This window comes from Cololabis saira, chromosome 6 (genome assembly GCF_033807715.1).
Source record: "Cololabis saira isolate AMF1-May2022 chromosome 6, fColSai1.1, whole genome shotgun sequence".
NCBI lineage: Eukaryota > Metazoa > Chordata > Actinopteri > Beloniformes > Belonidae > Cololabis > Cololabis saira.
In genome coordinates this window covers 1,405,289-1,432,917 of record NC_084592.1, presented here as the reverse complement: position 1 = coordinate 1,432,917, position 27,629 = coordinate 1,405,289, and the positions used below count along the sequence as shown (strand labels likewise).

Sequence of the window (27,629 nt, the reverse complement as noted above, 5' to 3'; positions counted from 1 at the left end):
TTATTTTAGTTGTTTTTATTCACTTAGTTGTTAAAATGAAAAAGGAAATGGTATAAAATTCAACCGTGGAGTTAAATAAGATTCTGTTTTAAAAGCAACTTTCATATAAGGCAGTTTTATATTTGGATTATCTGTACTCTGCAAATTCTGTTGAAGCTTTCCAGTGTTTTGTCGAGGCTGCTGTCTTAAGACCACAGTGTTTATCAAACTAATCTTCCTGAAATTTCCATTTTTTTGCTACTCTTCAAACTCCTTTTTGCTCTCTCACTTGTTCATAGAGGCAACATCTGTGTTGTTTGAAAGAACAATAGGATTAAAGGTAGCACTCTTTAAAACTGAAGGTTGTAATAACTTAGAATAGATTTTCCCAGACAGTTTGTCTTTCTCATGAGGGGGAGGAGGAATAGATGGTGGAAATTGACTTTTTTTGTTTGTGGCACTTGTTTCTTCCTGTTTCAGTGCGAAAGAAGAGGACCAGCAGGCCCAGTCCAAGAAAGCTCTGAAGAAACAGCAGAAGGAAGCAGAGAAAGCTGCGAAGAAGGCTGAGAAACAGGCAAAGCTGGTCAATATTGTTTTTTTCTCCCCTCTTTTTGGATTCTGTTTAGATGTCTTGCATCCGCCACACGTTTTACAACTGGTGACGTGTTGTGGTGGCATTGTGGGATGGCAGAGGGGGCCGGGCTGCGTCAGAGAGGGGCCATTGTTTCAGGATTCCTGTCATTTAAGCCGTGTTTACATCCACCAAAACAAAGTGCTGTTTTCTTCTACAGATATTCAGCTGATATGCAGTACTGGAGTTGTAAAGAAAAAATCAGGGGGGTGGTGGGTTTTATCATGTGGGGACATATCATTTGTGCTGATTACAAATAATATAATATATTACAAATAATAGCAGTGACCAAAACACCTGCAGAAATACTGCAGGAATGACATAGCAGCAGTTAAATGCAGCCTTCTGTAAGCTTTAAATATCCACTGGGCTTACATCAAATACATCAAAACACAACAATAAAAAACACTTTTCTGAACTTATCAATATGACTCTGTCCTTCACAGGATAAGTAACATGGATCACTGCAAAAACTCACAATCTTAACAAGAATATTTCTCTTATTTCTAGTTAAAATGTCTCATTTTAGTAAAAAAATCTCATTACACTTAAAACAAGACTCATCACTGGAAAAAACAACAATTTTCACCTGTTTCAAGTAGATTTTCACTTGAAATAAGTAGAAAAATCTGCCAGTGGAACAAGATTTTTTTGCTTGTAATAAGAAGATAAATCTTGTCCCACTGGCAGATTTTCCTACTTATTTTAAGTGAAAATTTACTTGAAACAGGTGAAAATTGTCAAATAAGTTATTTTTCTGGTGTTATTTTTCTGGTGATGACTCTAAATGTTGAAATAGCAGTAAAACCACATTCATTGATGAAATGACATAAGGGATGGAAAGGAGGGATGGCAGTTTTACAGGGGGGATGATTTGGACCGTTTTTATTTCAGGGGGGGATGATTTGGACCGTTTTTATTTCAGGGGGGATGATTTGGACCGTTTTTATTTCAGGGGGGGATGATTTGGACCGTTTTTATTTCAGGGGGGATGATTTGGACCGTTTTTATTTCAGGGGGGATGATTTGGACCGTTTTTATTTCAGGGGGGGGTACCATCCCCCCTCATCCCCCCTCAACTCCAGTACTGCTGATATGTTATTAAAACATTTATGTACGTTAAAGCTCACACTTACAAGTCACGTTTCCATGAACCCTAGTTTCGCTCAAAACCAAATATCAAAATGTAAATCCTGTAATTGAAACGGCTCTAATTGAAGGAAAAACGTTGGAATCTCTGTTGGATTGTATACAGCCGGTCAATCACAATCTAGTTTCCAGTGGGTTTGGGCCTGATTAATACAATGTAGCTGTGCTGTAACACGACTTAATCATTGCTGCATTGCATAAGGACTTTACCTTTTTAAACAGCCCTACTAGCAATCCCAATCATTTGTCAAAGATTAAAGATGTTTTAGTTGAGGACGTTGAGATTTCGTTTCTTTTTAAAAAAAAAAGAGAAGTCTCAGGACAAGATTTGGAAAGTTATGACAATTACGGTAAGCTTATTTGAAGAACGGCGCTCAATGGAAACACGACCCCCTGCAGCGCTACTTTTATCCCAAATTCAGAGATGTGTTTTTTTTTTGTGTGTGTAAAAATGTGATGGAAATGCGACTAAGGTATCATAGAATATAACATTTTCATGTAAATGTGTTGCAAATTTCAAGGTTGGAAAGGTGTGCTTTCTTGTAAAACTAAGCCACAGTTCATTGAAAAATGGTCTCAAAATGCAACAAAGTAATTTTAGCCTAGAGCCATAAGAACTTTAGAATCCAACAATGAGAATCCTGGACAGAGTTAATGTTGTCACCATAACAGTGATGGCTTAAATACAGTCATGTATTTATATCCAGTCACTTAACACACTACTGTTATTGTTTTCCCACCAAGCTAAAGGGGTTTGAAAGTACTGGCCAAATCTTTAAACCAAAAAAGTCATGTAGGCATCACCACCAATGACGAGCATATTTAGATTTCCCTTTGGGAAGTATGTTGTAAAAAATAGTATGATTGAACTTCCCAGTCTTAGGATTCCCATCACAAAAATAAAACTGGAACATAAAGCATCAATCGGTGCAATTACATGGGAAGTTTAATGTCTCTTTAATTCAGAATGAAAATTAAATCCGATTTATTAAAAAAAAAAAAAAAAAAAGTAAAAATGACCATGTAAACAACTAATTCTGAATGAAAATGGCCATTCTGAATTCAACTTAATTCTGAAGTAAGTGGCTGGTTTATTCCGATTTTAAATCCGAATAGAATAATTCCAGATCATGTATCCACTCATTCCTCTTTAAATTAATTCCGGTCTTTCTTTCTGCTCGTTCTCTCACCCGTCTGTCTCCATGATCTTATATTCCACTGGGCTGGTTTTCCTAACAAAGTTTCAAGATGCAGCAGCAGTAAACGCTGGTCAAGAGCAGAGACCATTTATTTAATACATAGAAATAATTAAAAGAACAGATGGAAACAGGAAACATCAGAATTGTGAGCTTTTCAAAGTTGTAGCGGCTAAGTTAGTTTTTCTTCCGGTAGTTTAACTTCCGGTCCCCCCCCTATCCAATCAGAACCTTCCCAACCCCCAGACCTGGAGAGGAATTGGAGAAAGACCATCAAACGTGTTTTCCATGTAAACCTCAATTCAGAATTACTATTTCCATGTAAACTCGAAGGAAAATAGTTTAATTCTGAATGATTTACCGGTAATTCTGAATAATTAATTCTGAATGAAAAAACATCATGTAACTCTGGCCGTTGGGGAACCTGAGACTGAGGGTAGGGAGGGTTTTCAAATGATCAGCTCTGGTTTTTGATGTGGATACGCCTCATTTAACACTTGTTTTGTTGACTAAAGGTAGCAGGGACCATTCCCGTGAGCAAGTTTCAAACCGATTGTGAACAGCGAAAGTGTCATCCTTTCCCTTATCTTAGGAAAAGACAGTGGCGACCCAGAGCTGCACCGTCAGCACAAACAGCAGCATAACCAGACAAGCACATCTAATCTGTGAACTCTGCCCACATTAGTTTCCTCAGCCGTAGTCCTTGATAGCCATGGATGTTATCAGCTGATTCAGTTCCACAGGTGCCATGGAGAGAAGGGAGTGGTAGTGGGGACATCATAACATCCAGGACAGATTGGAGCTAGCCAGTGTCCAAGGCCAGGATCGGCTCCCTAGAGTCCCGGCTCGGGCCGACTCCAGTCATTCTCTATCGGCCTTAAAGTCTCCAGTTTATCTCAATGGACATCTTTGTGGTTAATTTCTGCCAAACTGAGCTTGCAACTTCTCCAAGTTCTTTTCCATCCTGCCAATGAGTTCCCAAAATCGCAGCTAGACTGTGATTATGTTCAAGGATCGCATCCAGTTAGCAATTTTGTACACACAGACTGCGTTTCCATGCATCGATAACCCTTTAAAACCTGAATTTTAGCAATAACCTGAATTTGCACGGCCATGTAAACACCAATAACCCCTTTGAATAACCTGAATATTGGGTCATGTAAACACCAAACGGAATATCCCCATCAAACGGAACAGGAATTTGTTTTCTGCACATGCTCTGTTCACAAGGAATCCTGGTCTTTTGAGTCCAGGAAGTTCTTCTAAACACGGAGAAACCAAGACCAGGAGGAGACTAATCACTTCATAAATGGAATGAAGGATATGAACATTTCTGCATTTGTAGACGGTAGAAAGTACCGGGATAGAAGATTTACAAGAAGGTGAGAGAAAAGTTGCGTGAAGCAGCATTTGTTTTGGATTTGGATACAGGAAGAAGAAGCAGAAATGACGGGAATGATGTTCTCCGTGCGTCGCTGGTTTGATCCAGATATCCTGAATGATTAATTACCATGTAAACTGAATATTCCCAATGTTTCAGTCACCGGAATATTAGCAATAACCTGAATTTTGACTGCATGTAAACGTAGTCACACTGTCCGGATCTGAGTGTTGATGGCATGACGTCATCCCCCACAATAGCCGGAATAGCTGCCCACGTTTTCCCAATTTGCAGATATGCCAGATAACTGGCAGCCCCAGAAAGCAGAAACCCTGTCATCATTAATCCAGTTATGTAGAGGGCTCCACTCTGCGCTGTCTTGTCATCAACAAAATCTGCTGAATTGCGATGAGACCAGCAGGCGGATCCACAGTTTGAAACATTTGTGAGGATGTTCAAACAGGTTCCAAAAAGATTGACTGAGGCCACGTTTCCACAGAGACGGGTATTTACAAAAACGGATATTTCCCCCTCTACGTTTTGAAAAAATACCATCCTTTACACAATAAATATCTGTTAAGGTGCTATGAGCAGCCAAACCTACAGGGGGCAGTGTAACGAGAAGATAAAGTCATGCTAGCCAATCAGAATCCTGGAAAAAAACATCAACAAATGACACGAGTAACTTCCAGTTACTTCCAAGATGAACCAGAGTCTTTGGTTTGGAGTGACAGAGAAGTGGAGTTACTTTTAAGTGATTTTAGAATATAAAACAGGTAAAATACAAGAAAATATTGACGGTTACAAACTAATTGTAACCACAGGTGTCACTCATGACGCTGGTGACGTTTCTGTCTCATAATGTAAAAAAAAAAAAAAAAAATAAATATATATACACACACACACACACACACACACACACACACACACACACACACACACACACACACACACACACACACACACAACTTTTTTGTATTCTTTTTTTAACAAGCATGTTTGAAATAAAATGAAAATCTTGTCTTATCAAGGATGGGTGATTCCAATTCACTCCACTGCATCCAAGCATTTCTGTTCACCAGCATCAATTAGCAGAGAAAATGGAACTGTGACACTGCCAAGACTTAGTCTCACTAAGATAAAGCATATCTGTCCACTTCCAACTGTTTCTATTGTGCCCATATCCTCATCTGCCATCCCTCATTCACTGCAATGTGCTCTATTTGAAATGAAGTGCTTTTGAGCATTTATTTTTGCTTTTGAATGTAATAACCTGGAAGAAATAAGAGAACTATCTGCAAGACCCCAAAACATCCCTGTCATGTTTTTGTTTTGTATTTCAGGCTGATGAACAAAAAGGTGCAGAGGAAGATGTGAGTATCCCCCGTCAGACCTCAGTGCTCTGGCTTTAAGGCCAGTCCCCTGCTTTAGTCTGCCATTTCTTGTCCTGTTTCACACCATTGCAGCAACGTCTATGCTAATCTCTGCACACATGGCCGTGCAATCTGTTCTACAGGTTCTTTTTAAGATCAAGATCAGCCCCATTGTCTGCACTCTGTTATGTTTTTATGGACATCAGATACTGAAGGATTATTCTCTTATTCTCTTCCCTTTAAGGACTTTGCCAAGGACCAATATGGCGTGTCAGCTCTGGTCCAATCCCAACAGAAACTGGGTTAGTACGGCAGCTCCTATCACTCACCAGCCCACCTCAACACCTGGACTCAACTGGAAAAAACATTTGAAAATTGAAGCTGCAAGCAGCGATGAACGGCCCTCCACCCTTGTGCACGTTCAGGCTGCAGTGGAAGCTTGCATGACTTGATGTAGATTCTTCAGGCCTGGACATTTAGTGGATGACACCACCCACGACTCTCGATATCACACCATTCAAAAGTTATGGCAGAAAGTAGGAACTATCAGATATCGACCAATCAGAAGAAGGGGGGGGGGGCACACTTTTTGGTGTCTATCGTCGCCACGGTAACGCTTTTGACTGAGAAAAGTCATGCGCGTTGTCGCAGGATGGAGACGAACATTTTGATGTATAACACACCTGGGTGCACGTTACGGTTCGGGCCGTATTAATTCTCGAAGGAATGGCATAAATTGTGCCAAAATTACACGATTAATTCAAAATATTCAAAATGGCCGACTTCCTGTTCGGTTTCGGCCATGTCGCCAAGAGACTTTTCTTTAAGTTGCGACATGATACAGGTGTGTACCGATTTTCGTGCATGTACGTCAAACCGTATTGTGGGGCTTGAGACACAAAGTTTTCAAGGGGGCGCTGTTGAGCCGTTAGGCCACGCCCATTAATGCAAACCATTAAATATCAAATTTTTCGCCAGACCTGGCTTGTGTTCAAGATTTGGTGACTTTTGGGGCACGTTTAGGGGGAAAAAAGGCCCTCCTTTCGTCGGAAAAATAAAAACGAGAAAAATAAAAAATTCCTACAGATACAATAGCACTGTAAGTGCTCGGGCCCTAATGAATCATTGATTTGAAGACAAGGAATATAACTTTGCCCTCGTGCTATGATAAAAGGTGTTTTGAGAGCATACTAACCTTTTTCACTGTTTTTGTAGGAGCACGGACACATCTATACAGCCCTTTCATATGGCGCTTTTCCACTAGCACCTACTCAGCCACTCACCTCAGTTTAACGCTTCTCCACCAGGGCCGAGGCGGGGGGAGAAGCGTTAAGGCGAGTCGCGCTGAGTAGGTACTAGTGGAAAAGCGCCAATAGACTATTGATTAAGTCCACAACTTGAGCAGAAGATGGAGCAGTCCATGACTACGTTTACATGCAGTCAAAATTCCGGTTATTGCTAATATTCCGGTTACTGAAACATTGCGGATATTCCGTTCACATGGTAATTAATCATTTGGGATATCTGGATCAAACCAGTGACGCACGGAGAACGTGATGACACAAATACCGTCATTTCTGCTTCTTCTTCCTGTATCTAAATTCAAAACAAATGCTGCTTCGCGCAACTTTTCTCTCACCTTATCCCGGTACTTTCTACCGTCTACAAATGCAGAAATGTTCATATCCTTCATATTTGGTTTTAAAAGGAGTAACCTAGGGCTCATTGGGGTTTTTAAAAAACCCAATATGTGCAAATTGTGGTTATTGCCAATATTGGGGTTTTAAAGGGTTATTGATGCATGGAAACACAGTCACTGTTAGCCGTCTGTACTGCTGCTTTTCCTGGTTCCTTGGCAGCAGACGGAGCGGGGCGTCCTCACCTGCACGCCAGGTAGAGCCGTGGGGGGGCTGGATCTTTCACGTGGGGGGGCTGGATCTTTCACGTGGGGGGGTTGGATCTTTCACGTGGGGGGGTTGGATCTTTCATGGATCTTTCATGTGAGCTGACGGAGAGTTCTCAGCCGGCGGGGCGTCTGTGTTTTCCCTGCTGCAGCCAGCGTGTCTGCCTCCCTACTTACTGATAAGTAGAGAGCATGACTCAGTGATACAGGTGGAACTAGATTCAGTTTCTCATAAAGCCCTGAGAGAATAGTTTTCGACAGCTTTCAGCAGGCCTCCTAGGGTTTCTTATTTATTAAGCACGTATGTAATTTGAGAGTTTTATTGTAAGTGCTATTGCTCATGCACATGCGTGCTGATTGCATTTCTGCCTTTGGGCGGATTGAGGAAAGACAAAGATGGATGTGAGAGCCTTTTGTTTGCCAGTGAGAGAATGTGAGGAGAAATGTTGATAGTAATAAAATGTTGTGTGTGTGTGTGTGTGTGTGTGTGTGTGTGTGTGTGTGTGTGTGTGTGTGTGTGTGTGTGTGTGTGTGTGTGTGTGTGTGTGTGTGTGTGTGTGTGTGTGTGTGTGTGTGTGTGTGTGTGTGTGTGTGTGTGTGTGTGTGTGTGTGTGAGCCAGACAGGGTGCTGGTGCGGGTCCAGGACCTGACTCCACAGAGAGCTGAGCAGCTGATCTGGCTACGAGCCCGAGTGTCCACCAGCCGAGCCAAAGGTGAGATCACACCCAGTCTCATTCCCCCAGTCTCATTCCTAAATTCATCTGGCTGAATCATCACTAAAGGCCTGACACCGTGTCCTAACTGCATCGATGCGAGCGAGCATCAGCGTCAAAAACAATTCCATTGCTTTATTTTCTATTGGACTGTCCTAACTGGTTGCGAGCGGCGCAGCGCGACGTGGCGCGCCGTTTTGAGCTGGACTTTTGTCGGACGCCCTGCTTCTATTTTCTTCCTGTCACTCGCGTTGAAAGCCGCTGTAGGAAACAGTCATTTCAATACAAGAACCTCAATAAAGTGGCAGCTGCTGGAGGGAGATCGCCAGGGAGCTGGAAGGTTCTGATAAGACAATAAGATATAATAATAAGAATCTTATTAGGGCTTAATTAGTGCCGGATCCTGCCGGAACAAGATCCGGTACCTATTTGATTGGATCCAGCACCTCCTTTTATCCATATTCTCTCTGTGTTTTATTTCTCATTGAAGTTACTCATAGATCGCCTGTTTGTCTATTTTGGATGCATTTAATCAGAAAAAAGAGAAGAGGGCCCTTTTCTCTGCGCTCTCCATCTTTTCGTTTCTTTCTACCACTTTACTGAGGTTTTTGTAGTGAAATGAGGAGGAATCATAGAGGTAACTTCTCATTTCAACTAACTGGATCAGCCGTTCCTCATCATGACTGTTTCCTACAGCGCTTTCAACCGCCTTTCAACGTGAGCGACAGGAAGAAAATAGAACATTTAAATATCACAATATAAAGCTTGTTTTCTGTTTAGAAAGTACAAACGTAGAAAGATTACAAGTAGTCACGCATCTTTTACTTGTCTCTTTACTCTTTTCGGAGTTATTTTAGGAGTTTCTTTCAGGAGTGCACGGGCGGCTGATTTATGGTTCCGCGTAAAATCGGCCGCGTAACCTACGGCGTAGGTTACGCGGCGACGCGCACAGTTCGGTGCGTGTCTCCACGTACCCTACGCCGTAGGGTCTGCGTTGGTGTAACGCGGAACCATAAATCAGTCTTTTAAAAAGCGAGTTTCAGCTGTCAATCAAAAGAACGTGGGGGCCGATAACGCGTTCAGTGTGGACAGAGAGCGTCCGATTCCACGCAGTGCGACGCGATAGTCGGACGCTCGCATGCAGTTAGGACAAGGTGTGAGTGGAAAACACTTTCCCTCTGCCTTTTCTTCCAAGCAGCCACCATTGATTGCAGATCCCACACATTTTGTTAATCTGTTTACTCTACACATTGGTCACGGTTACATGATGTTTTTTTAATTCTGAATGAATTAATCCGAATTAAATAATTCCGACTTAAACTATTTTCCTTCGAGTTTACATGGAAATAGTAATTCTGAATTGAGGTTTACATGGAAAACACATTTGATGGTCTTTCTCCAATTCCTCTCCAGGTCTGGGGGTTGGGAAGGTTCTGATTGGATAGGGGGGAGGAATTAAACTTCCCATGTAAATGCACTCATTGATTGCAGTATCCCACAACTTTTAATTCGTTTACTCCACACAATTTGTACTTTTTTTTTTTTTTCCATTGTTAGAAGATGTTAGAACATGTTTTTTTTTAAATGTTATTTTCCATCAGACAGGTTTTTCATGATGACGAGATTAGAAATCCCGTCATTGCGTAGCTTTTGTTAGTTTGAGCTATAAAGGTTAATGTACTTGAACCCGCTGAGCTTTGCCTGGTTATAACCCTAAACAAACACCTGTTCTTTCTTCTACTCTGGTAAAACTCAGTGATGTCCAACCTTTTGCTTTTTCCTCTTGAGATAACTTCCAGAGTCACAAGTCACTTCCTCTTCTCTTGTATTTGTTATTTATTCTCCCAACAACATCCTGATATTGGTGTGGGGGGGTTGTGTCCACCCGCCTCCCTTCTCCACACCGCAGACATCAACACGCATCTCAAGTCACAACCGCTCCTGTTTTAACTGATCCAAATAGTTTTTCTTTCTAGTCAGACGGCTCTGGTTTTATTGTGACAAGCCTGTTTAGCCTCTCCATTGTTGCTGCTCCGCTTGCAGGGAAGCAGTGCTTTCTGGTCCTGCGTCAGCAGCAGTTCAACGTGCAGGCGCTGGTCGCCGTGGGAGAGCGTGCCAGCAAGCAGATGGTCAAGTTCTCTGCAAAGTGAGTATCACCACTGCTCTTCCTGTCCGCCGCAGTAACAACAATGGTGGGAAAATCCTGGCCCGTAATCGTCTGCCCATCCATTTTCACACATTCTGGGTGAGGGTGAGGGGGAGGGGGGGGCAAATCAATCATTTTTCAGCTGGCAGTAAAAGCAGCTTTTAAAAGGGTGGAATACACCAGGGTTTTAATGGGGGACTTCCTGTTGAAACCTGAGACCCAACAGCCTGGATCCATGAGGATACATGATGCACTTCATGTAGTTTACTGAATTATGCAAGGCATCCATTTCAAAACAAGCATTTGTTTTGTAGTATAGACAGTGCTTAGTAAATTGAACCTGTAAGACTTTAATTATCACTTGTTACTTAAATGGCTTCTGAGGATAAGACTCCAAAAGGCAGTTAATGCTGAACTTAAGCAATAAAGAGCTTTCAGAAGTGAAGACTGAAATCTGCTGGTTGTTCATCAGCAAACTTGGGGTCAGAGCTGGTAGAGGAGCCAAAAACTGTACTCAAGTAAAAGTACTGTTACTTCAGAATAATAGGACTCAAGTAGAAGTAAAAAGTAGTCATCCAAATAATTACTTGAGTAAAAGTAAAAAAGTACTTGGTGAAAAAACTACTCAAGTACTGAGTAACTGTTGAGTAACGTCTGATTAATTTTTTTAACACAAACATTCAAACAGACAAAAGTACAAAATAATCATCTTCAGGCAAATAAATTAAAATGAATAAAAAAAAATAAAAAATAGCTTACTTTAAATTAAAATAATCTTAAAGTAAATTCAAGCCTTTGTACTTTTCTTTTTTAACCATCAGAACTAGAACAAACATGAACTCATAGAAACTCTGTGTGTGTTTGAGTCTGTGTAAATGTGACAAAACATGCAAAAACAAACATTTTTCCCAAAGAATCACCCAGTGATGTCATGAGATTGACGCGTACGCGGATAAAAGGGATAAAAGAAAAGTAACAGCTCAATGTAGCCTAATGTAGCGGAGTAAGAGGAACAGTTTCTTCTTCACAAATCTACTCAAGTAAAAGTACAAAGTATAGTGATTCAAAACTACTCCTAAAAGTACAACATTTCCCAAAACTTACTCAAGTATGTAATGGAGTAAATGTAACTTGTTACTACCCAGCTCTGGTTGGGGTCACAGATGTTTTAGCATTTTGTTGAACCTTTTTTTCCAAAGAAACATTGTAAGAGTTGACGGACATTGATTTGAGTGAACATGTTTATCCTGGGAGTACAAATGAAAGTATGTTTGGCTGTGTAGGAACATGTCAGGCTCCAGAATGGTTCTGGTGACCCAGTCACAGATTCTACACGCTCCAAACTCCAAACTGGGCCCGGCTACCGCTACCCAGTTTGAAATATTTGTTTCAAAATAGTCTGTTATACACAGTACTGGAGTTGTAAAAAACAATCAGGGGGGTGGTGGATTTTATCATATGGGGACAGATAATTTGTGCTGATTACAAATAATATAATATATTACAAATAATAGCAGTGACCAAAACACCTGCAGAAATACTGCAGGAATGACATAGCAGCAGTTAAATGCAGCCTTCTGTAAGCTTTAAATATCCACTGGGCTTACATCAAATACATCAAAACACAACAATAAAAAACACTTTTCTGAACTTATCAATATGACTCTGTCCTTCACAGGATAAGTAACATGGATCACTGCAAAAACTCAAAATCTTAACAAGAATATTTGTCTTATTTCTAGTTAAAATGTCTCATTTTAGTAAAAAAAATCTCATTACACTTAAAACAAGACTCATCACTGGAAAAAAACCAACAATTTTCACCTGTTTCAAGTAGATTTTCACTTGAAATAAGTAGAAAAATCTGCCAGTGGAACAAGATTTTTTTGCTTATAATGAGAAGATAAATCTTGTCCCACTGGCAGATTTTCCTAGTTATTTCAAGTGAAAATTGAAACACCTGAAACAGGTGAAAATTGTCAAATAAGTTATTTTTCTGGTGTTATTTTCTGGTGATGACTCTAAATGTTGAAATAGCAGTAAAACCACATTCATTGATGAAATGACATAAGGGATGGAAAGGAGGGATGGCAGTTTTACAGGGGGGATGATTTGGACCGTTTTTATTTCAGGGGGGGATGATTTGGACCGTTTTTATTTCAGGGGGGGATGATTTGGACCGTTTTTATTTCAGGGGGGGATGCCATCCCCCTCATCCCCCTCATCCCCCTCATCCCCCTCATCCCCCTCATCCCCAGTACTGCTTATACATTGCTTTGCAAACAGTGTACAGGTTTGTAAATAAACTATGAAACCTGTAGCAAATGTATTTGTTGCTCACATTTGCCTTCTTAAAATCTACGGCTTGGTCTAAAAACGTGTGGCTGCTGACAATGTTTTATTCATGTGTTTAAATTAAATTTTTAATTAAATTGCATTTGTGTAATACATATGAACTAAAAGTACCAATTATTAACATTCTTTAGCCAGGGCACTGGGGACCAGGTTAATGAGAAAAAGTATGTTTTACATGTTTGTACATGATGGAATCAGAGACTGAATCAAAGACAGACTGAAGGGACTTGTACCTTTAGTCCCAATTGCAAAATTATATTTACATATCCATTTTGGATGATAAATTAATAAAGAAAAGAGTGATAGAAGTTTAGCAGAGAGAAATCCTGACTGAAATAGCTTTTTGGGATGTAAGGTTTAATATCTGGACGTTAGAGCAGTCAGATATGAGTTGATGATCCACAAACATCGTTTGCAGGTAATGCAGCTCTCTCTCAACACACTACAAAACAATGAAACTTGGAGCCGACACATAAGTGTTCAAGGTTTATAGAGGATCCATGAATTATTAACAACATTGAAATCCCATCTCCTTTACTGTCCCCACTCTGTCTGCGCTCTGTTTCTGCTCATATTGTCTGAAGAATATAGAGGTTTATATGTAAGTAGGGCTGGGGATCCATTCAAATGTCAAGAATCCATTCAGAATCCATTATCAAGATTTGATACGATCCGATATTGATTTGGGTTAGTGTTATTGAAACTGTTGACTAGTATATTAATACTAGTATTGAGATTCAACAGCAAGTATTGCAGCTAATGATGCTGTAAGGACCAATCAGCTCCCAGAATGCTGATAGAACTGAAACAGAAACATCGTGGGGCAGAATTACCAAACTGATCCAGGGAGGAAACAGAGACGGATTAAATCAGTTTTAATTTTTCACACATTCCGTTTACATTTTTTTTCGGTCTATTCCGGTTTTTCATTTTTGAGAATTTGGTTTTTGGCATTTTATGCAAATGTAACCAGACAGTATATAAAGTAATGAAATATAGACAATTTATGCAATTATAACTGAAAACATTAATGTTTTCACACTTTTAAACATATTTAAAGGCAAAACAATGGCACCAGTTATTCTTTTGTCCAACAAAATATTCCTTTTTTGGGCATAAACAAAAAAAGTACCAAAAGTTGTAATGTAATGATGAAAAAAATAATCGATCTTTATTCAATTCAATTCAATTCAATTTTATTTATATAGCGTCTAATACAACAGAGTTGTCTCTAGACGCTTTCCAGAGACCCATACCCAGAACATGACCCCCGAGCAGTTATTACATAAACAATGGCAGGTAAAAACTCCCCTAGTGGGAGTTAGACATACAAATCGATTTTTAGGAATTAATATGAGAATTTATGAGAAAGAATTTAGAATCGGAAAATGGTTTGGTTTTTTTTCAACTCAGGCCTCGATGTAAAAAGTCTCAGTGAAACAGATTCTACTGCATTTCAAACATTCAAGCTCATTAGTTTATTCCGCCGGTGGGATAATGAACGAGGATCTGCCCTGAGACACAAACCACAGGAGAAACCAAAGACAAAGTCAGTATTATTCACATCATCATTTCATGATATGAAAGATGAAGTGACTAAAAGATACTTATGAAGAATAATGAACTAAAACTTCACTAAACCCACATGAGACACCTGGAGAAATCAGGTACCTTATTCTACTCATTGCTGTTAAATTTGAGTCGGCTAAATCCTGAATCATAGATTTTCAAACAACTACTACTTTAGACATTTTGATTGGTCTTTGTTAAGTATTCAATATGCACTAATTGAAACATGCTAAAAATCACCATTATAAAACACAACATAAAAAATAAATAAATGAATAAAATGTTATGATATAGTTAAATATGTTAATGTATTTATTGCTTATTTGTTTATTGTTGGCTTTATCTCGAACAACAACAAATCACCATCAAATTAAAAGAGGAGAGGGAACAGCAGGAAGCAGAATGCTGATTTAGTCCCGTCCCCTTCCTCACTATATCACATCATATATGCCATAGAAAATATAATAATTAAAATAAGAGAAGGAAAAAACAAAATGACAAAAAAATAAATACAACACAAACGATTAACAAACAAAGCTCAAGGCATAATGAAACTAGCCTCCTACGATATCCTAAAGTAAAAATGTCATTTCCAGTCACTTCTTTGCTGATCCAGGACCAGCCATGAATGCAGGAGTTACATTTGGATCATATATGACACATAAGGAACAGAATAATAATAAAAGAAATGCATACAGAAGGTAAACTGAGTTCTTTAAAGGTCCTTATTTTTACATTTATGAAGAATAGTTTTCTTGTATGTGTCTTTAAATGTCCAGTGTTGCTAGTCAGCTGAGGTTTTGTATACTGTATTTTCACATTTCTTATGGAACAGGAGCTAAGACAGTCAAGAAGGGTGTACCTCTGTTTGGCATTAAGCTTGTGTAACTTCATCTTCAGTTTCTCAATCTAGTTCTGCAATGTTGTGGTGTGACAGTTAGACCGTGTTGTAAAATCAGTAAGTAGTGGCAGTTGCCGAGACAACAGTCTCTTACATCACAACTAAACACAAACAGTTATGTCATTGTGTAGTGTAAGTGTTTCCCCACCCTGGTTTAGATGTTTCCGTGACACTAGTACCCGTGTCATCAGCAGAGCCGTGCAGGCCTTGGTGACGAGCTGATGAGGAGCGGTAATTAGAATCAGGTGTGTTGGTGCAGGGAAACATCAAAGATCACGCATTACCGTTTCTGCCAATGCTATGAAATGGTTTACACTTCCTGTCTCGCCCCTCTCCCCACATCGTTGTGGAACATACAACACTAGATACATGCTGCTCCAGGACCAGGTTTGGGAAACACTGGTCTAGGGGCTTATCAAGGGTTTCTGAATAAAGCTGTAATTATAATGTTGTATACTTTTGTACATTTCTCAGCCAGTAGCAGTTCCTGCCTCTACCTGCCTTAGCTCTTATAGAGGGAATGTATTGACGTCTCTTCCCCCCTGGACCACACCCCGTTACTGCACTGAGTGGCAAAACCTCAGCAAAAACAGCTGCAACTAGTGGAGAAGACGGAATAACAGCTGATTATCAGCTTAAATTAGCGTCAGTTGGACTTGACAGTGACCCGTACAGTTACCAAGAACCAGTGGTCCATGGACATTAATATTTGGCACAGTTACCCCAAGAACCAGTGGTCCATGAACATTAATATTTTGTACAGTTACCAAGAACCAGTGGTCCATGGACATTAATATTTGGTACAGTTACCCCAAGAACCAGTGGTCCATGGACATTAATATTTGGTACAGTTACCAAGAACCAGTGGTCCATGGACATTAATATTTGGTACAGTTACCAAGAACCAGTGGTCCATGGACATTAATATTTGGTACAGTTACCCCAAGAACCAGTGGTCCATGGACATTAATATTTGGTACAGTTACCAAGAACCAGTGGTCCATGGACATTAATATTTGGTACAGTTACCAAGAACCAGTGGTCCATGGACATTAATATTTGGTACAGTTACCAAGAACCAGTGGTCCATGGACATTAATATTTGGTACAGTTACCAAGAACCAGTGGTCCATGGACATTAATGTTTGGTACAGTTACCAAGAACCAGTGGTCCATGGACATTAATGTTTGGTACAGTTACCAAGAACCAGTGGTCCATGGACATTAATATTTGGTACAGTTACCCCAAGAACCAGTGGTCCATGGACATTAATATTTGGTACAGTTACCAAGAACCAGTGGTCCATGGACATTAATATTTGGTACAGTTACCAAGAACCAGTGGTCCATGGACATTAATGTTTGGTACAGTTACCAAGAACCAGTGGTCCATGGACATTAATATTTGATACAGTTACCAAGAACCAGTGGTCCATGGACATTCATATTTGGTACAGTTACCAAGAACCAGTGGTCCATGGACATTAATGTTTGGTACAGTTACCAAGAACCAGTGGTCCATGGACATTAATATTTGGTACAGTTACCCCAAGAACCAGTGGTCCATGGACATTCATATTTGGTACAGTTACCAAGAACCAGTGGTCCATGGACATTAATATTTGGTACAGTTACCAAGAGCCAGTGGTCCATGGACATTAATATTTGGTACAGTTACCCCAAGAACCAGTGGTCCATGGACATTAATATTTGGTACAGTTACCAAGAGCCAGTGGTCCATGGACATTAATATTTGGTACAGTTACCAAGAACCAGTGGTCCATGGACATTAATATTTGGTACAGTTACCAAGAACCAGTGGTCCATGGACATTAATATTTGGTACAGTTACCCCAAGAACCAGTGGTCCATGGACATTAATATTTGGTACAGTTACCAAGAACCAGTGGTCCATGGACATTAATATTTGGTACAGTTACCAAGAACCAGTGGTCCATGGACATTAATGTTTGGTACAGTTACCAAGAACCAGTGGTCCATGGACATTAATATTTGATACAGTTACCAAGAACCAGTGGTCCATGGACATTCATATTTGGTACAGTTACCAAGAACCAGTGGTCCATGGACATTAATGTTTGGTACAGTTACCAAGAACCAGTGGTCCATGGACATTAATATTTGGTACAGTTACCCCAAGAACCAGTGGTCCATGGACATTCATATTTGGTACAGTTACCAAGAACCAGTGGTCCATGGACATTAATATTTGGTACAGTTACCAAGAGCCAGTGGTCCATGGACATTAATATTTGGTACAGTTACCCCAAGAACCAGTGGTCCATGGACATTAATATTTGGTACAGTTACCAAGAGCCAGTGGTCCATGGACATTAATATTTGGTACAGTTACCAAGAACCAGTGGTCCATGGACATTAATATTTGGTACAGTTACCAAGAACCAGTGGTCCATGGACATTAATGTTTGGTACAGTTACCAAGAACCAGTGGTCCATGGACATTAATATTTGGTACAGTTACCAAGAACCAGTGGTCCATGGACATTAATATTTGGTACAGTTACCAAGAACCAGTGGTCCATGGACATTAATGTTTGGTACAGTTACCAAGAACCAGTGGTCCATGGACATTAATATTTGATACAGTTACCAAGAACCAGTGGTCCATGGACATTCATATTTGGTACAGTTACCAAGAACCAGTGGTCCATGGACATTAATGTTTGGTACAGTTACCAAGAACCAGTGGTCCATGGACATTAATATTTGGTACAGTTACCCCAAGAACCAGTGGTCCATGGACATTCATATTTGGTACAGTTACCAAGAACCAGTGGTCCATGGACATTAATATTTGGTACAGTTACCAAGAGCCAGTGGTCCATGGACATTAATATTTGGTACAGTTACCAAGAACCAGTGGTCCATGGACATTAATATTTGGTACAGTTACCAAGAGCCAGTGGTCCATGGACATTAATATTTGGTACAGTTACCAAGAACCAGTGGTCCATGGACATTAATATTTGGTACAGTTACCAAGAACCAGTGGTCCATGGACATTAATATTTGGTACAGTTACCAAGAACCAGTGGTCCATGGACATTAATGTTTGGTACAGTTACCAAGAACCAGTGGTCCATGGACATTAATATTTGGTACAGTTACCCCAAGAACCAGTGGTCCATGGACATTAATATTTGGTACAGTTACCAAGAACCAGTGGTCCATGGACATTAATATTTGGTACAGTTACCAAGAACCAGTGGTCCATGGACATTAATGTTTGGTACAGTTACCAAGAACCAGTGGTCCATGGACATTAATATTTGATACAGTTACCAAGAACCAGTGGTCCATGGACATTCATATTTGGTACAGTTACCAAGAACCAGTGGTCCATGGACATTAATGTTTGGTACAGTTACCAAGAACCAGTGGTCCATGGACATTAATATTTGGTACAGTTACCCCAAGAACCAGTGGTCCATGGACATTCATATTTGGTACAGTTACCAAGAACCAGTGGTCCATGGACATTAATATTTGGTACAGTTACCAAGAGCCAGTGGTCCATGGACATTAATATTTGGTACAGTTACCCCAAGAACCAGTGGTCCATGGACATTAATATTTGATACAGTTACCAAGAACCAGTGGTCCATGGACATTAATATTTGGTACATATCCAGTTTCCTGATATTTATATGTACTTAATTTCTACGCCGGGGAAATACACGAAGCAAAGCTTGAAGATACAAAAGTCTTGACGCTTGGTCCGACTTCAAGGCAGTATTTGTTGTAGAAATTAAAGTTGAGATGCACTTCAAGGCATCACTAGGCCCAAATAACATGACCACAGTCTTATTTTTCATTCCAGTGTAAAAAAGATTGACATCTATACCTTAATTTCATCAATGCATTCTAGAAGTTGTTTCACAGAGGAAGCGTTTTCCTGTTTTTAGAGGAACATGAATTCAGACTTGTCTACCAGAAAGGTGTGTTCACTCCCTACAAATGACTGTGTTTTTCTAATGTCTTGCTCTCACTCTTCCAGCATCACCAAGGAGAGCATCGTGGATGTTCAGGCCACGGTGAAGAAAGTGGAGCAGAAGATCGAGAGCTGTTCCCAGCAGGACGTGGAGCTGCACATTGAGCAGGTTCTGACACCACAGGAGCTGCACTTCCCTCACACTGACTACGTTTACATGCAGTCAACATTGGGGTTATTGCTAATATTCCGGTTACTGAAACATTGGGAATATTCCGTTCACATGGTAATTAATCATTCAGGATATCTGGATCAAACCAGCGACGCACGGAGAACATCATGACGCAATTCCCGTCATTTCTGCTTCTTCCTGTATCCAAATTCAAAACAAATGCTGCTTCGCGCAACTTTTCTCTCTCCTTCTTGTAAATCTTCTATCCCGGTACTTTCTACCGTCTACAAATGCAGAAATGTTCATATCCTTCATTACATTTATGAAGTGATTAGTCTCCTCCTGGTCTTGGTTTCTCCGTGTTTAGAAGAACTTCCTGGACTCAAAAGACCAGGATTCCTTGTGAACAGAACATGTGCAGAAAACAGATTCATGTTCTGTTTGATGGGGATATTCCGTTTGGTGTTTACATGACCCAATATTCAGGTTTTAAAAGGAGTAACCCAGGGCTCATATTCGGGTTTTTAAAAACCCGAATATGAGCAAATTCTGGTTATTCAAAGGGGTTATTGGTGTTTACATGGCCGTGCAAATTCGGGTTATTGCCAATATTCGTGTTTTAAAAGAGTTATTGATGCGTGGAAACGCAGTCATAGAAACACACACTAATGGAGCTTTTCCACTAGTACCTACTCGTCTCGCCTCCACTCGCCCTCGATTGTTTTCAACACCCAGATCAGAAGTAGGAGGTTGGAGAAGCTGCTGTGACGTGTTTGATTGTGTATCTAAACGAAGAAGACAACAACACTAAAGATGTAGAACCTGGAGGAGATGATAGATGTGCTGCTGGGTCTGTGACTTGTGTTTGATATCAAGTTAAAACATGAGAGTGAAAGAAGGTTCAAGCAGCGATGCTTTTTTTTTAATTTAGTTTGTCTCGGCGCTGCTGAAAAGTCAGCTGGAGCCGTGAGCAGCTATGAAGAGACAGAGCTCCTGGTAGATCTGGTTGTTCCTTATGTCCGTCTAGATCCCTTTTTAATTCTCTCCTCAGCACCAGGTTTATGAACATCTGACCCTCAGAGTTGGATCAGAAACAGACTTTTGCTGCCGTTGCTGGTGGAATAAAATGAACCAGAATCCGTCAGAGTCTCTTTCTCTGATTTCCTCCTCCTGACTCAGACGTCTGACTCCAACCCCCCGACCAATCAGTGTCCTGTAGTGTGATGATGTCAGATACAGCCGACTCAGCAGCTTACAACCTCGACAGAATAGTTACAGAAGAAGTATCTACTCCACTCCTCCACCCGTAGTGGAGAAGCACAAAGTTGAGTCGGGCTGAGTAGGTACTAGAGGAAAAGCGCCATAAATTGGATTCTTTTTTTTTTCTTTTTCTTTTGGCTGCCAGTCCATACAGTAGCACACTTGGGCATCCATGATTCATACACCTCTCTAAAAGATACACACAGGAGACATGGAAGTGGATCAAAACTCTAATATTGAAATCTTCTGTTCAGCATTTCATTGGAGATGGAACATAATTATCAGCAGCTGATTGAATATATTCGTGCATAACATTTATATTTGTTGACAGGTTCCAAACAGGTGGGAAATAAATGTCTGACTCTTATTTTGATATAAGGCAATCCAATTTCACCACACATTTCTGTTACTAAACAAACAACCAATGAGAAACAACACGTGAACATGATTATTATTCTGCTGAACAGAAGTTGGAGTCGGTTGTATTTGATACACAGGAAGGTTTAACAGATGAAGTTCTGGTCTCTGCCTTGACTTGATGTGCACGGCCATGTAAACACCAATAACCCCTTTGAATAACCAGAATTTGCTCATATTCAGGTTTTTAAAAACCCGAATATGAGCCCTGGGTTACTCCTTTTAAAACCTGAATATTGGGTCATGTAAACGCCAAACGGAATATCCCCATCAAACGGAACAGGAATCTGTTTTCTGCACATGCTCTGTTCACAAGGAATCCTGGTCTTTTGAGTCCAGGAAGTTCTTATAAACACGGAGAAACAAGACCAGGAGGAGACTAAACACTTCATAAATGTAATGAAGGATATGAACATTTCTGCATTTGTAGACGGTAGAAAGTACCGGGATAGAAGATTTACAAGAAGGTGAGAGAAAAGTTGCGCAAAGCAGCATTTGTTTTGAATTTGGATACAGGAAGAACAAGTGGAAATGAGGGGAATTGTGTCATGATGTTCTCCGTGCGTCGCTGGTTTGATCCAGATATCCTGAATGATTAATTACCATGGAAACGGGGATAACTCGAATTTTGACTGCATGTAAACGTAGTCATTGCTGGTTTGCTGCTACTAACTGTAATGTTTGTTTGTGGTCAGATCTTCGTCATCAGCCAGGCCGAGGCTCGTCTCCCCCTCCAGCTGGAGGACGCTGTCAGGCCTGACGGAGACGGAGACGAGGTGAGAACTTCACTGTTTCTCTTGCTTCTAATTTGATGCATATCGATTAATTCATTGTTTTCAGTGAAACAATGAACTGTAGTTGACAATGAATGTAAAAAATGTTGAGCATTTAAGTTTAAGGACCCATTATGCAAAAAAACAGCTCACCAAAGAAACTGGTCTCTGCTTCAGACCTGGCTATATAAAACACTACAAGGATAGACGTCGCTGTATTCAGTCTGTTGCATAGATGTTTAGGATTTTCAGTTGTTTTTGTTGTTCTTTTTAAAAATGGAATAACAATAAAATAGTTAAAGCTTAACTGTTGTTTGGTCTGAATATCAATGAAAATGGAGATCTGTTTTTGGTAGACTCAAAAATCAAATAACGCAATCTAATGACTTTGATTCTCCTTTCTCGATGTGAATGGTGATATTAGCACTGGTCAATAGGGTCAGCAGACGGGGATGTGGGGTCTTTAAAAATATAATGATTTGATGCAACAATGATGCATTTAATGAGTCATTCCTTTTCCATGCTACACACAGAATGGCTTGGTGAAATGTGGGATTGTTTAAGTTTATCAGTGCAGATCAGTGCCTTAAAGTAAATGAACTTAAGGTGCTCATAATCAGTGCAACTTTGTCTTGCAGAGACAGTTTCATCTAAGCTGTAATGTCAGCATTGCCACTATAAATGCAGCCTTTTTTGTCTTGTTACTGTTGATTCATAATGGACAATGGATGCAGTTAATGAATCCAAACCTACCTGAAATATATCTTGTTAAGGGTTGCAGCTGGCCAGTCTGTCCCATCTGACTTTGGTTTAGCCATATTTAGAATGAAATGATATGTACGTATGTATATCATTTGTAGAATGTATTAAAGTTTAGCCCCTTGAGATGTAACATCTCATTTTCAAGGGGTCCCAAGAAAACATACAAGATTACAATATATCACATTACAGTTTAGACATACAACACATAAAACACACACAGACATCTTGCTCACCCTCCCACACACAACCCTACACACATGAGTCTAGTAAAAGTAGACTAATGGAATAACCGAAACAATGAGATACATGTAACATAACAGAGAGAAAACATTTGAAAATGAATAAATAGATAGAAAAAAGGACAAAAAATACATAAATAAATTAAAAACACATGCAATTTGTTTAAGATGAGAGTATGCCAACTTAAAACAATTAAAAGAGGTAATAGAACGCAAAAAGAGAGGAAGATTATTCCAATCTGATGGAGCTTTAAAATAAAATGATCTTTTACCAACCTCTTAAAATTCTAGGAAGAAAAAAGGAAAATTCCTATGTCTGAGTGAGTATGGAGAGTTATATAGAATCATGAGTTCTTTTAGATATGGAGGACAGTGAAAATAAACACATTTAAAAAGGAAGTGAAGCCGGTGAAACTGACTCTAGATTTGGGTTGAAACCAGTTGAATGAATCAAACATAAAACAATGATGTTCTGAAAGGACAACGTAACACAAATCTACAGAATGAATTAAATAATACAGTCAGAGGTTTAAGATGGGGATCTGGAGTATACAGAGGTGGAGAAAAAGTACAAAAATATTGTACTTAAGTAAAAGTACAAATTTTCTGCTTGAAAATTACTTAAGTAAAAGTAAAAAGTACCCATTAAGAAAATTACTTAAGTAAAAGTATAAAAGTACCTCAACTTAAATATAATAAAGTACCAAAAGTACATGGTGTAAAATGTACTTAAGTACAAAAGTAAAAAGTACAAAGTAAAAAGTACAAAGTACAAAATTCAAAGTACAAAATTATTTTCAAAAGGATTGCAAAGAAATGAAGAATCCAAGAATTTGCTTACAACTCTAAATAATGGTGATATTATTCTGACCCCTTTAGCGTTTGTTTCCATTACCCCATTTTAATTTCTCCCTTTGCTCATCACTGCTGCTGTACCCCAGTGGCCCCGCTGACAGGTCCACCCCCAGCCCGCTGACAGGTCCACCCCCAGCCTGTATATGCAGTGACAACATTAAGAACCCCAGCTGATAAAGGATGAGACTTTTGAACTTTTAAATGCCAAAACCACCTTAGAAGGGGTGGAATCAAAGAATGGTGCGCATGGACACGCGTCGGCTGCCGCTCAAGGCTGATTTATGGTTCCGCGTTACACCAACGTACCCTACGGCGAAGCTCTGCGTCGATTTAACGCGGAACCATAATTCAGGCTTCAGTCCTCCTCGGTACTCGACGCGACGGCGGTTCCTCCGGCCGTCCAGCCCGCCTCTGCGGCGCAACTCTCCCGGGAGCTGCGGCTCCTTCTCGGTATATTCACGCGCCCCCCTTCCTTCTCGTCCGCCTTATGGTTCCGCGTTAAATCGACGCACACCTTACGGCGTAGGCTACGGCGTAAGGTGTGCGTCGCCGCGTACCCTACGCCGTAGCTCTGCGCCGGTGTAACGCGGAACCATAAATCAGCCCCCACTCTGCTGTTCTTTAATTTGTAGCGAGTAACGACGTGTCCAATTTTAAATATAGCGGATTAAAAGTAAGATTTTTTTCCTTGAAAATGTAACGAAGTAAAAGTAAAAGTACAGAAAAATGAAAGTATCAATAAAAGTACAAATTCTCAAAAATCTTAAGTACAATAACGAAGTACTTGTACTTCGTTACTTTACACCACTGAGTATTTTGATAAACAATATCTGCATATTCAACAGTTGGTAGTATGAGTAGAGAAATGTACCTTTTTCTGACAGGAAGTGTGAAACAGTTGATTGAACGGTAAAGCGAAGCTTTTTTAACAGTATAATCAATGGTTAAAGTTCGGGGTCAATCCAAAGTCCAAGATATTTGAATGTGTCAACTTTATCAACAAGAGATCCATCGTAAAAATAATATAACTTGGACTGAACAGATGAGTATGTAGTAGATGTTGCAGCATTAGTGAACATGCTTCTCTGTAACTGAGCTCTGCAGCGGAGCCCCAGGTGTTTCTGTAGACGTTTATCAGAGCAGAGTTCCACCTGCAGCCGCACCTGCGGCCCCTGGAGTCCCGGGACTGACCGGGAGTGTCTGTTACTGCCCCCCTAGCATTCTCTCCATCTTCACAGGGCTGTTCAGAGCAGGATGTGGCTCTGCAGGCTATTTTGTGAAACCCCAGCGGATCCTGTGAGGAAGCCTGACATCCCTGACCCTGGAAGCAGCGATCCGTTCAGCGCTGAAACATTTACTCTTTCCTTTCATTCTTTTTCCTTTTTTCTCCCCGTTCAAGCCGTTGTGCAGAAGTGACTCCTGTGGGTTTTTACAAGTTGATAATAAAGCTCTCAGTACCTTGTTTACATGTAAAAAAAATAGCAGAAAACACATTTTTGTGCATTTGCTGCTTAATGAGTTTAGAGAAACGGTGTCGGCCCTCCCACATCACTGAGCCACAGACGCTCATCCAGAACATCCGGTTCTCATCTCAGTACTGTTGAGTGTTGGGTTTGTTTGTGATCATGCGTTTGTTTTCCCTCAGGAAGGCCGAGCCACCGTGAACCAGGACACCAAGCTGGACAACAGAGTTATTGATCTCAGGGTAAGTGGATCCCAGAGTCGTGTCAGGTCCTGAAGTACAGTAGCCAGACCAGGGGTCGGAGACTCGACATGTTTTAGAGCCTTATTGGACCAAAAACACAAAAAACTAATATGTCTGGAACCGCAAAAAATTCAAAGTCTTGTATCAGCCTTAGAATGAAGGCAACACATGCTGCATGTTTCTATATTAGTTAGAACTGGGGGAAGATTTTTTTTTTCATTTCATTTTCATTATGTCGAAATAGTCGAAATTTCGAGAAAAAAGTCGAAATGTCGAGAAAAAAGTCGAAATGTTGAGAAAAAAAAATCCAAATTTTGAGGAAAAAAGTCGATATGTCGAGATTAAAAAGGAAAGGAAATAAAGAGAAAAAAAAGGTCAAACATTGTTGAAAAAGATCCAGGAGCCACTAGGGCGGCGCTAAAGAGCCGCGGGTTGCCGACCCCTGGGCTAGAAAGAGTGTATGACTCTTATGAAACTGCAGATATTTAGGATAAAAAGACTAAAATAACAACATAAATGTCAGACTTACTACATATTTAATGCAATATTCCAACAAACAGAAATCCAGACAAAAATGTAATATTTATTGGGGATATCTTTAATTAAGATTAAAAAACCTTGACTGCGTAAATCTGGAGACCCCTCTTGACTATGCGAAAGCACATTTTGCGTTTATTACGTCAAGTCTTTGTGAATAAGTATGTACCCGGCTCTGTGCAAACGTGGCCCGAGTGTTGCTGTCATCTTTAGGTAGCCTGGCTAATAGGTTGGGGGGTTTTCTTCGGCATCCTCTCCTCCACTCCGGAGCTTGTCTTGATCTCTGCTCCAAGCGTGTATGGTGCCACATTTTCTCCACTTATTGATGAGATTTTGATTGTGTTCCCTGGTAAGTTCAGGGCCTTTGGATATTCTTTTATATCGCTCTTGCAGTTTCTTTGGCAGCTCTTTGTAAACCACGGCTCTCGGCAGAATGAAATCCCAAACATTGAAGCCGATACGACAGCAACAGCTGACTTGGTTTTAATCAGAATGACTTTAATGGCTTGCAGGTGCCATTTACCAACAGGCCTAATGTAGAATTAGACAAAATAACGAGCTAGAACGGACTGAAAGGGTGTGCAGACTTGTGCAGCTACGGCGTTGTAAGTTTGTATACTTAAAATGTCCCTACTCATATTTTTTCCTGGAAAAAATCCAGAGAAAATTAAGGTTGCATGAATTTTACAAAATCTGACATTTGTGGTGGTGTTTCTGTCTTCATATTTTAAAAACCTTCAATTTTATAAAGTGTTGCATCCACTGTATTTGGACAATGACTCAAGGTTTTAAGATTTTATATTTATAAATAGATGGAATATAGACATTGTGCAGTGCATTGTGGGGAAACACACGAAGCCACAGTCTGAAATCCGGCTTTCAGACACACAGTGCAGTTAGTTCTCTCATCTCTGGGCCAGACCGTCAAAGAGATGCCAGTTTCAGGATGCCACCTGTTAGTGCCCATGCACACGCCCGTGCACACCCCACCTCCTCGCTGCACATGTGCCGCTAACAGGAAGTGCTCTCAAAGTTCTCAATGTTCTTACTTAGACTTGTTGAAATAGATTCTCCCAGCTTTGACACGGGCCACCGCACAACGAATGTACAGAGAAGCAAGTGAATCACTGATGTTGTGGCTCACAGCTTCTGCAAAGGTGTTAGTGAAAGTGGTTTTGATCAGGGAAGTTTTTGTATTTTTCATGACTTAGTTTTGTGCAATATTTAGAGACTTCAGGTAGAGCATTGATGCACAACACCAACGTTGAGATGCTTAAACATGATCACTTTTCCTTTCTCCAGCAGTCAGTCAAGAGGAACCAAGTTCTGTTTTTACAATAAATGAAATAACTGTAGTTAGAGGCCAGTAAACTGTAAAAATCATGTGACCTTTTGAGATGAGTCATGGGATTTTAGGGTGTTTCCTAACGTTTCAGTGTGATCTGTTGCCTAACAGTTGAGTTAGTTCTTGAGCGTTTTGGAGCAGGTTTGTGCTATGATGCATGACAGTTAAGGTGTGTGTGTCTGTAGTGTTTCCTTTTACTGACTCCCCCAAAGCTCACAGATTTCATTCAGCTTTGATGTCACACACCTCTGTACGGATGTAGCAGCAGATGCCGCTCAAAAGGCCATTGTTAACA

General features: G+C 40.2%; 1 protein-coding gene across 2 annotated transcripts in view; it reads left to right on the top strand.

Annotated features, from left to right (window-relative positions):
* dars1 (aspartyl-tRNA synthetase 1) overlaps window positions 1-27,629 on the top strand; it is a 224,527-nt gene that overhangs the window by 179,879 nt on the left and 17,019 nt on the right. Inside the window, exons 2-9 of one of the 2 annotated variants that reach the window (XM_061724315.1) lie at window positions 460-562; window positions 5,680-5,709; window positions 5,954-6,011; window positions 8,233-8,325; window positions 10,369-10,471; window positions 19,336-19,438; window positions 21,814-21,894; window positions 25,393-25,452. In XM_061724315.1, the coding sequence (XP_061580299.1) occupies window positions 460-562; window positions 5,680-5,709; window positions 5,954-6,011; window positions 8,233-8,325; window positions 10,369-10,471; window positions 19,336-19,438; window positions 21,814-21,894; window positions 25,393-25,452 (631 nt within the window). The remainder of the gene's footprint in view (window positions 1-459; window positions 563-5,679; window positions 5,710-5,953; window positions 6,012-8,232; window positions 8,326-10,368; window positions 10,472-19,335; window positions 19,439-21,813; window positions 21,895-25,392; window positions 25,453-27,629) is intronic. The other variant, XM_061724316.1, reaches the window with a different exon arrangement.